Here is an 11,059-nt window from a genome sequence, read left to right on the forward strand (position 1 = left end):
TGAATTGTTCTCCATAGTCTCAATAGTGAACACATCTCAGAAGTTTCTGGAAAGCCCTTTTGAAGTCCTGGTTAAAAATTGTGTATATAAGGGGGTTGATGAAAGAGTTTAGGTAGCCCAGCCAGGTGAGGAAGTCTGCCAGCGCAGCAGAGGTGCTACAAGACTCACAGGTGTTAACTACCACTTCTTTCAGAAAGAAAGGCAGCCAGCACACAACAAAGGCCCCCAGGATGAGCCCAAGGGTGGTGGCTGCTCTATGCTCTCTCCCCCCAGGCTGAGCCCTCCGTTGCCAGGCCTTTAGTGGATGGAAGGCGTTGGTGGTGATATGGGCACGGTCCCCCTCTACAGACGGCTCGGAGAAGGACTTCTCAGTGGGACTGAGGGTGTCAGGACTAAGGGGAAGCTCTCGGTCTGAGTTTTCCGCAGGAAGGATGTGACTGGTGACGGTGTGCTGGCAAAGGGTGCGGCCAGCTGCGCGGCGGTGGCTTAGTGTTGTGGCGGCACGGTAGATCTTGTAGTAGAGGACCAAGATGAGAACCAGTGGGACGTAGAACGCCCCGAAGGTAGAGTAGAGAGTAAAGACCACGTGATCATGCTCAATGAGGCATGAGTCATCCACCATCATCCCTCCATCCTCTACCTCTTGTCCATTTCCAACCTGCTCAATCAACTCAGGCCATTCAGTGCCCTGCTTCCTCCACACTAGAGGGGGCAGTGACACGAACACAGAGATGACCCATACTGCAGCAATAGTAACCAGAGCCCTGCGACAGGTGCGTTTGCGGGCGTACTCCACTGCATCGGTGATGGCCCGGTAGCGGTCAAGAGCAATGGCTGCTAGGTGGAGGATTGAGCAGGTGCAGCAGGTGACGTCTATGCCCAGCCACAGGTGACACATGGCTGGACCAAGGACCCAGGTCTCCTCCACAAAGTAGACGATACTAACAGGCATGACCAAAACAGCCACCAGTAGGTCAGTCACAGCCAGGGAGCAGATGAGGTAGTTGGCTGGCTGGTGGAGTTTGCGGGTCACAGCAATGGCTGTAATGACCAAAGAGTTGATGCAGGTAGTGGCCACCGCTAGTAGTGAGAGGGCCAGGGTGAGCAGGATCTTCGAGAGGTTGCTTCTGGAAGCCTGGGGCTCAGCATAAGGTAAGGATAGGCTGGAGAAGTTGGAAAGGTCCATGTTGATTCTGAAGAAGAGGGGCTTCCAAATGTGAGATCTAACAAATGAACATTAAACAGAAAGTCAGTATAACATTGTATTTTTTGTGTGAAATGTGCCATTGTTGCATGTAGAATAGTGGAACACTTCCTGCGGTCCACATCATATTGTTCCATAAGAACCCTCTCTACCACATCTTGAATTATCTGCTGTCAACATAGATATCAGTATGGATATTGGGATGTCAGTATGAATATCAGAACCAGCTGAACAGACTAGCTGTCCCTGGATAATGAGGCAGGTGGCAGGTGTGACAGCAGCAGAGTACACTTGCATCAGTCACAGGTGTCGGCTGTGAAAAAAAATTCTAGCTGGACTGTGTAAACATGTGCCATCGAAGCCAAGGTGTGTCTGGTGAGCAGCATCTCCCCCTGACTCACCATCACTGCCTGCACAAATCTCTGTTTATGTAAAGGGTAGGAATTCAACATGTCAGACAAAAATAACACTGGCAGCTACCTGGAGCCAGAATCTAATTGCAGGGGATTCTCTGTGGATATTGGCCAGCTGGTTTTAAAATGTACACAGAAATACAATTCTGGAAACTTTCTGTGGTTTATGTGGACACTCATCGATGGAATTCTCTGGTTTGTCAGTATTCTCTTCACTTCATGGCCTGGCAGGAGAGTTCATGGTGTCATCTAGTGTGACGGTAGCTAGTTTTCCTGGTGTAATTGACGCCGTCTATCACAGAAGCAGGTGGCCTTGTGGCAACCTTAGGGCAAGGCATGCAGGCTTATCAACCAGCCTGGTAGAACCAGATGGCTTGCCACCGTCACTGCTCTCACATGTTTCACTGATGGGTGTCAATCATGCACATCAAGACAAGGAGAGAAATGTCTAAACTTCATGTAGATTTTTGGTACAGAAAACCTCCCAAAGACCTTAAAATGGAATCAGGAAGGGTTGTTTTGGTGATGTTCGATTTAGAAAGTAGTCTGACTATCATTGTTATTTATTGAGCAACAGGAATACAATCTGAACTAATATATATATATATATATATATATATATATATATATATATATATATATATATTACAAGTACATGTACATTTTTTATGAAGGTGAAACATTTCGCACCAATATTTCACTTTATTTGCACCAATTTCTAAGCAGTCAAAACCCAATAATGGTAGACTCTCACTGTAGCTGTATGTTTTACAGTTTTTTGCAATCTCTTTAGGCCTGACATCCTAAGGGCACTCTGCCTGATCAAATATGTCTTGTTAAATCTGTCCATAACCTATACACATTTACAATTTATGAGGGTGACTACAATTCAGCAGGTTTCAGCCACTCAGTGAACCCAGTACGTATGTATGTAGCCTCAAAAGGGGAATGATGTACTGCAGATTCTCCTGTGACACCATGACACAGATGTGTTATTTAAAGTAACTTTATTGATGGGACAAATGCCGACAAGAGACACAACCTTATGTATCTAAAGGTGCATGTGTGTGTCTAACCCCATTATGAGTGAACCGACAGTCCATCAGTCCTCTCTTTAGAGGCCACAGAGGGTGAATGGCATAAAAGAACAACTTGAGAGCTCCATCTACTCCCCTCAGAGAAAACCTAGTGAGTCACTACCCATGGACCTCCGAGAGTTGGTCCAATACAATTTTGAGCTTTCAGATACACAAGATAAAGATTTTTCCCAAACATCTTGTGAACATGGATACAGTATAAGGGTCTAGATTTGAGACTCATGTGTTGATGGAACATAACATAACAACTTAACTAGATGCAGGCCACACATGCTACAGAGCCTGTGGTGAGTGAAATAGCAGTTGATACTTACAGTTACCAAATAAGGAATTAGCATTGTTACTCTTCCAAACGTGCAGTTAATTTAAGAAATGTAACACTCTGGGAAAACCGATTTATCCTACAATTAGCTAAAGATCAAGCTAGAACTATACAACTGCTTGAAGTGCATTTGATCTGCATAAGGTCTGTCATTAAAACATGAGTATGGACAAACTGTCTCACAAGGACTGAAACATGACGTGCACGATCGTCAATGTAACACCAATTATCCTAGTAAAAAATAAAGTCCCCGACGATTTTATAATTCTGTCTATAGATTTTGTCAGCATGTCCAATTAAAGCATTGAGTTCGAACATTGCACGATGCCACATCTATTACTTGTGTGATAGCATAAACCACTTGTGGAAGATGTAACGTCTTTTACCACACCATGCCGTTCTATTTAATGGCATGAGAAATAGGCTACTGTCTTCATTGTTATTAGAAGTGCCAACACCTCCAACATCCAAATTACTCTCATTAGAACTGAACAATTAGAGTTCCCCCCCCCCCCCCCCCCCAGAAAAATGCAGAATGCAGCAGAAAGTTAATGTCTGGTCGGCCTATGTTATCATTATATTATTCTTTCACAATAAGCAGATTGAGGAACTTACCAAAGAATCGTCCTCTTTTTTGTCGCTGGAGATTGCTTTTGGTGTGCTCTACAGAGATACTTAATCAAGCGCTGTGTGTGACGACAAACTGGCTCAAGATGCTCGGTCCAACCCCCTCCACCCCTCCCCAGGACACTCAACATTCCGATGGGATGCGCACAGGCGCACTTGAAGATGTGCATTTATTTGATATTTAGGCTGCTTACATATTGAAATTGCTTCAAAACATACACATATTTGCAGCACTTTTTGCAAAAAGGATTTCAAACACCTTCCTTCCCAAATGTCGTTCCTTACCTGCGCCTGAAAGGATAACTTGTTTTCATTCCAAACTAACGTAAACTCCCGAGAACAGTCTGTATTCAATCTCGATTCAATCACCTTGCGTGTTGTACACGTGCTATCATGAGCTTTATAATGAGCATAGATAAAGCAATCAAGCCTGAATGCAATCGAACCATCTCACTTCTCTGATATGGCTCCAACTGCAGACCTCTCTCTCTCTCAGGCCCCTCTCATGCAGGTGTAGCTGCAGGAAGTCAGTCATACATTGATACATGCAGATCAGTCATACAATCACAGCCTGGGGTCTGAGGAGAGACGTCCGAGGCCAGCAGTTGAAAATGACAAGTCAAGTCGACATGAAAAGTTGGATATCTTATCATCCAGCAAGGTCACTTCATTTAATGTTAGGGAATATAAGCCACACAAAGAAACAAATAAAATCTTTATTTTTGGTAGATTATAAAAGTCATGATATAGAATCCCATTGCCGAACGCTATTTTTGCCTTATTCACACCAGCAATATTTACAAAACTAAATGAATATGAAAGGAAAACTTTGAAGGGAAAAAATGTAGATTTGTCATTCAATTAAATAAAACATAAAAATGAAAATAAGTGCTTTAAAAAAATCTTTGCCTATGTTACACATATTTCTGTTAACCTATTGTTACATGAAACATACTTAATATATCTGATAAACAGTACTTATGATTCTCAATAGGTTCTTAGCAATCTTAAGTCTTCCTTCAATTACATGCTGTCTAACTTCTTGGACCTCGTAACTTCTCCAGTGAAATTTTAGTTTGAGGACATGTATTCCAGGAATTTTGGAATGACTTGAGATTCTGGCTGCAACAATATACAGATGACAAACTGAAGTGCTTGATATTATTTCCTCAAAACAAAAAAAAACAAGGATATGGTAGTTGGCTATAAAGTGTCTGCATATTTCAATCTGCATTTTAACTATATTCACATTAGGCAAAACAAGCATGTGTGTGAACCCCTGCACAGAACTACTTGCTATATTTCATGAGGGTGTTGCGCCCTCCTCTTAGGTGTTGACAGTGCAGAATACAGACTAAGTTGACTGGGTATAATTGTCCTTGGAGGCAATCTTCTACCAATTCCCAAATCAACCCCTAACCCCTTATCCCTAGATACTAGTGTGTAAGAACATATAATGAAGTGTGTTAGAATGAATGCTAAATATTTAGGCCTGTAACTTAAGTGAAGTTTATCATGCCTTGGTATTGATTGTATTGGAGTATTGACCGTAAAATCAGAACAAAGAGCAGCAACTCTATGAGGTTCAACAACCAGTGTGTTGCACACACATGCAAAATTCTTCCTTTAAAATCGCAACACCAACGTGGCAGAAAATGACGCATCTCTACACAAGCGTATACACCAACACCAGTAGGCCTATACCATCTAATTGCATTCCTACTTTGGACTACCCCCCCCCCCCCCCCCCCCCCCCCCCCCATTTCCAAAATTCCACCTGAACCACTCCATGGCATCCAGACCACATATTATTCCTCAAGTGACCAATGTGAAGGACAGGAGTCTTACTTGGGGAAGTAGCATTGTGATAAATAGCAAAATTAGAGGACAAAAGATCCCACCCCTACCTAAATGAAAAGTTTCATGCTGTACCTGTTTTCTTAACAGTGATTACGTTGGTACTGGATTTAAAAGCCTTTTTAGTGAAGTATTTTCACTGAACCTGATATTAGCTTTACTTTAAACAAAAAGTACCTAATGTACCAAAAAAACCTAATGAATAAGCCGGTTCTCTCTTCATGAAGATTAAAACAAAATAAAATGGTACGTGCCTTTATTGGCACTACTGTTATCCCAGAGAAAGCAAGTCAAGAGTTGGACACTCAACAAGGGAACATTAAGTGTGCGCTTGAAGTGTTGGTGGTTACATGCTGAACGTGAGACTTGCTGTTTGTGTAGTGCATGTATCCAGGCACTGAGTGAGTGTATGTATAGCATGAAGGTATGTGTCTGTGACTGTATGTGTGTAACTAAGCGTGTGTTTTTTAGTCCACTCCAAGAGCTTTGAGCTGCCTTTCAATATCTTCATCAGAGATGCCGTCTGATTTTGAGGTAGAAGCACTGGGGAGATTTCTGCTGGCCGAGGGTGCGCTCACCATCTAGGAGAGTTAACAAACCATTAGGTTCACCAAGCATGTACAACTACAACAAGACTATAATATTTCCTGCTTAACCACAGTGACTGTCAGTGGAGAGGTTTTACAGCAGAGTGACAACAGTTTATGTTGAGGACAGTGTGGTAAACACTAGAACCCATGCAGTTGGATCACATTTTCATGGTTCTCACCTTTCCTGAAATTTCAATGCCAATCTCATCCAGGACCTGACTGACTATTCCCTCAGACTCCTCCTCATCCCCAGACTCGTCAAATAGATCGTCCAAAGTGTCGTTCACTAGAATGCAAAACATGCACAACGTACTATTGAACAGTATTCTTCTAGCAGAACTTTAAACCCAGCCTGAAGTCTTGGAACAAAGCAATGTATTTTGTGTATGGTAATGTGAGGTCTGTGCATTTGCACTATAGTGTTATGTGACTCTGGATGAAAGCATCCACTAATTAAAAACATGTCAAATGTAATGTCTTACTCATTTCCTCTGTCATCTCCATCTTCATGTTCTCCTTCTGGAAGTTCTGCATTGTCTGTAGTGTCTTCTGAGGGTCCATCTTCTTATTCACTGCCTGCATAGTCTGAAAAGGAGGGAAAGCCTATTAAAGCACACACACACCCTCTGACCTACAGACAACAAGTGCTCACCACCTCTCATACACACCATGCCAGCTCTACAGTCTAAGACTGATAGAAAATCTAAAATAATGGTTGGTGATATTTAAAGTTGACTTTAACCAAGTCAATAATCAATTCAGGCACGCATACACACACAGTCTTACTTTGGTGGTGGTAGCCATGGCTCCTGCCATTTTCATTTGGGAGTGCATCAACTTGGTCTGAGTGGACATGGAAGTGACCTTTGAACTGACAGCGTATGTCCTGTTCTTCTGCTTCCTTAGCTGGATCAGCTGCTTGGCCAGGATGGTGCATGCTTCCTTGTTTCCTGTTCGAGCCATCTTCTTGATCTCCATCTCCTGTGCCGGCATAACAAGAGGAACCAAAAACTTCTTTAGCATTCTTACTCAACATTTATTGGACAACCCACAGATGTACTCCATTCTAGAATTTGGAATAACTAATAACTGATTTGCACTGACTCACCAGTTGTTTTTCTTGTTTCTCCAGGGCAGATCTGTCTCTGGTGATCTGTCTTTGAGTTCCTTTCAGCTCTTTGGTCTGTTCTTTGATGACGTCTATGATATACATTCCATGATGTCAAGCCACATTATCTGCCATTTTCAGTATCACAAAAACACAGAACTATATACTAGACAGACTACTTTCCATAGTTAACTAGCTCAAGTATAGGTGGATTTAATATGTTGACACCCCTCCTCCCATTCCAGTTGTAATAGTTAACTATTAATACTAGAACTAGCTTTAAAATTAACTTCAGTTCGCTGGCTAACAGACGAAAGCTTGAACAATTGCTGAGGGCTTCTAGTAGCCTACTAGCTTTAGTCTTTAGCTAGCTAACATTAGCTACCATTTAATTTCCATAGAACTGGGCTCACTTACCATCAACTGTTTTTTTCTTTAAAAAGGCCATTATCACTGCCTGGCGACAATTTCTTTTTATGTAGATGTACGACGTGTCAATACGCTTCACAGTAAAAGCTGATAGCTAGTGCCAAGAAAATATGTCGAAGAACCGAGTTGTTATTTATTTCCTGGTTTCCTACCAACCAGGAAGAGCTAAAGAAGCTCCTTGTGATTCGTCATTTGCGACGTAAAGCACGAGCAGCTTGAATGAAAAGAGTGCAAGCCAATCAGAATCGAGTATTAATCAATCTCATCTCCGTACTGAACTTTCTGGAATAGTTTTTAACTGGAATAGTTGTGTTAGTTTGGTCATTACAGATATATTTAAGAGTTGGGAAATTGGTGTGCTTGTTTAGATAAAGTGGTTTCTTTCTGAGTAAAAGTAAATTCAAACAAGTTAGGAAAAATGTTGAAACTTTCCACTAGGCGGCGACTGTGTGTACTAACGATGACGTCAACTTCCCCGTGGTCTTTAAGTTGGCAAAATCTCTGTGATCGGTCTTTTTCACTGAGTCCTTCGACTAGTAGGGAGCTTTAAACATCTTCCCTTAAACGTCACGCCAGTTTTCCAGCAAAATGATCATCTACAAGTGTATCATCACCGGTAATTATATTTGTACATATTGGTGTGTTTTTTTGTAGCCATTCCATCGATAGAAGGTGTTTATAAATAAGCATTGTATTTCAGAGGCCTACCGGTACCGGAAGTGCCTTTGTGGGGCGAGAAGAGTTATGTTTGTTAATGAAAGTCCCAAAAACATGTATTTTGGCGTATTTTTTTTTACAAGTTACATTCAGTTGATGGTTTTAATGGTTTGGGGAACGTTTTGAAATATTTGAACAGTTGCTAACTACCTTTAACCGGCAAATGGACTGGTCGTCAGAACTAGCGGCAAAAACCGCAGGCTTATCATGACGAAGCATAGGATAGGCATGGCCTAGACCGGCTCGGATCGAGTAACAAACCATGATAAAAAAGTATGCTACGGGCGGAGTTGGTCGCTACACTCAATTTAGGCTACCAGCTAACCAGCCAACGACCACTTCTCATAAATGGCTGTGCTGAAATTACGAGACAAAGCCATAAGGCTGGTTGACTAGTTAGCAAGTCAGCTGCAGTTTTACTTGTTCCGAGTCCTAATACTTCAATGCGTTAAATGGATATGTATGACTCACCAGATTTTTCCCTTTCATCGTCAACAGGAGACGAGATGTTTTCAGACTCGCTCAAAGTCAAAGAAACATCCGATGGTATGATGTATGAAGTCACAGGGAAGGTGAGTAGACAATTTGTGTGCTTTCAGATTTATCTTTTCAATCGAGTATTTTCCATCCCAAGACAAGCCAAGTAAAGGGCAGACCCGTGACAGTTATAATCTTATTTTAAAATGTATAGCCCTAGACTTAACATCAGTTGGATTATTACTTTATTTTAATGTGATATGCCTCGTTTCCTGTGACTTATCAGCTAACCAGCAGAACAGACAACATTGACGATTCCATGATCGGGGGCAATGCGTCGGCAGAGGGGGGCGACGAAGGCTGCGCTGGCAGCACAATCAGTGGTGTTGACATCGTCCTAAACAGCAACCTCCAGGAAACCTCCCCTTACGACAAGAAAGCATACAGCGGCTACATTAAGAAGTACCTCAAGGAGTAAGTGTGTTTCACATCCACCGTTAGGATTTTTCAAGCTTTATAACTTACGGTCATTGTTGACTGTCCACTGCATCCTTGACAGCCTGAACCTCCCACTTCAGTGGAGAGCCTTGGGTTTTAATGATAGTGATGCAACATTGACGTCCCTGCGCTTTCTGCATGCCTTAACGTGGCTTCTCGGATTGAATATGGGACGACAGAACAAACCGGTTTATGATTCAACAGGGCAGGGCTGTTCTATAATTAGTGCAAGGCATACTAGGATTTGGCATTTAACAGTGTTTCTCATATCATCCACAGCGTCAAGGCCAAACTGGAGGAGACCAACCCAGACAGAGTTAAAGAATTCATGGCTAAGGCCCCAGCGTGTGTCAAGATGATCCTGGAGAACATCGACAAATACCAGGTGTGAATCACCTTCATTGACTATTTCATATCCAGGTGTTGTGCACCGATGGTGTAACTATGGAACTATAATGGAACGTACAGTGATGACAATCTTAGGACACCTTTGGAGGTATTGACCCATGAAAATAACATATTAAATCTGAGTACGTTGTTGCCTACCTTTTATGATAAGCCCCCCATATGAAAAGGAACATGCTGCAGCCCTCCTTTTGAAAGGGGCGGAGGGGGGCTTTAAAATAATACTTTAAAAGAATTTCAGAGATGTCCTTGTCTTAATTATCCTTTTTATTTGGAATTTTCCTCTTTTAGTTCTTCATGGGTGAGGGCCAAAACCCTGACGGTATGATCGGCCTGCTGGACTACCGTGAGGATGGTGTCACACCCTACATGCTCTTCTTCAAGGATGGACTGGAAGCAGAGAAAGTTGTACGTGTGCTCATTCAGTTTCCCCTGTGGTGCTGCGTAGCTGCTAACGCCAGCCTGTAGATCAGGCGTTAAGTGTTGCCATTCTATACTGATGAAGGACTGGCTGGAAATATGATGGACACATGTGTATTGCTTTGTTTGTTTATATTAGACCTCTAAGATGGATGGTTACGGAAGTTACTACACACATTTTGAATAGTTAAGACACTAGTTGTATAATGGCCGGCATCCACTGATAGACCTGAAGCTGCAATCACCATAGCTTCTGTGTTTGCACTCGGATGCCAAATCAACTTTCCTTATACTTTCTCTTGACTGCCTTGTGGCAGTCTGGATAGATGAAAGGAGAACACCATCTGGCTTATCAAGGACCAGAGTCTTGTTGATGAACTTATATATTTGGTAGCATTCCTGTCAGATTGTAAAAAGGCATAGGTATTCAGTGTTTAGCAGGTTAGTCCATACTTAATTCTAATGTGCTCTCCCCTCTGACCTTGTCCACCCACAGTAAATCATCAAAACTCCCATTTGGAAGTGCCTTGATCGGATGTGACCTGTTTGTTACCGCCAACCGAATCATGGACTTTGGACTCTGCATTCCCAGGCTGCCTGGAAAAAAGCTGTTGATTTTATTTTGGTACCCCACCACGCTCCTCAATTCCCTGCCAGTCTCCTCGGCTTGGTCCTTGGAGGCTGGCGTGACGTTGTGTCTAGTTGGTAAACTGATGGCTGCAGCATCAGTGTAAACTGGGCCCCTTCCCACCCTTCCCTGCTGGATGGACTCTTAACCACGCAAGCTTGTGGGGGGGTGTATGTCAGACGTACAGTCACATATACCCCTCATCACAAAAGGACTCATTGACACTAGTTGTGGATTAAATAAACGGGCCTAAGGCTGAAACACCAT

At 42.6% G+C, this 11,059-nt stretch overlaps 3 protein-coding genes and 2 non-coding genes across 5 annotated transcripts; 3 read left to right on the plus strand and 2 right to left on the minus strand.

The window, feature by feature from the left end:
- Positions 1 to 19: 19 nt before the first annotated feature.
- On the minus strand, positions 20 to 1,186 carry htr1fb (5-hydroxytryptamine (serotonin) receptor 1Fb). The gene has a single exon (XM_047030859.1). The coding sequence runs from the start codon at positions 1,184 to 1,186 to the stop codon at positions 20 to 22; it is 1,167 nt and encodes a 388-aa protein (XP_046886815.1).
- Positions 1,187 to 5,761: 4,575 nt separating this feature from the next.
- chmp2bb (charged multivesicular body protein 2Bb) lies at positions 5,762 to 7,814 on the minus strand. The gene is made up of 6 exons (XM_047030707.1): positions 7,636 to 7,814; positions 7,219 to 7,310; positions 6,897 to 7,091; positions 6,593 to 6,695; positions 6,290 to 6,396; positions 5,762 to 6,101 (listed from the first exon to the last, which is right to left on the minus strand). Exons 1-6 carry the CDS (start codon positions 7,664 to 7,666, stop codon positions 5,988 to 5,990), a joined length of 642 nt encoding a protein of 213 aa, XP_046886663.1. The 5' UTR covers positions 7,667 to 7,814; the 3' UTR covers positions 5,762 to 5,987.
- Positions 7,815 to 8,147: 333 nt separating this feature from the next.
- On the plus strand, positions 8,148 to 11,058 carry LOC124474509 (translationally-controlled tumor protein homolog). The gene is made up of 6 exons (XM_047030708.1): positions 8,148 to 8,263; positions 8,863 to 8,936; positions 9,128 to 9,315; positions 9,619 to 9,724; positions 10,036 to 10,152; positions 10,661 to 11,058. Exons 1-6 carry the CDS (start codon positions 8,236 to 8,238, stop codon positions 10,661 to 10,663), a joined length of 516 nt encoding a protein of 171 aa, XP_046886664.1. The 5' UTR covers positions 8,148 to 8,235; the 3' UTR covers positions 10,664 to 11,058.
- LOC124475085 lies at positions 9,802 to 9,874 on the plus strand. Its single transcript, XR_006956885.1, has one exon. It is a non-coding gene; the product is annotated as a small nucleolar RNA SNORD58 (small nucleolar RNA).
- Positions 10,376 to 10,507, plus strand: LOC124475086. The gene has a single exon (XR_006956886.1). It is a non-coding gene; the product is annotated as a small nucleolar RNA SNORA31 (small nucleolar RNA).
- Position 11,059: the final 1 nt, after the last annotated feature.

This window comes from Hypomesus transpacificus, chromosome 12 (genome assembly GCF_021917145.1).
Source record: "Hypomesus transpacificus isolate Combined female chromosome 12, fHypTra1, whole genome shotgun sequence".
NCBI classification, from domain to species: domain Eukaryota; kingdom Metazoa; phylum Chordata; class Actinopteri; order Osmeriformes; family Osmeridae; genus Hypomesus; species Hypomesus transpacificus.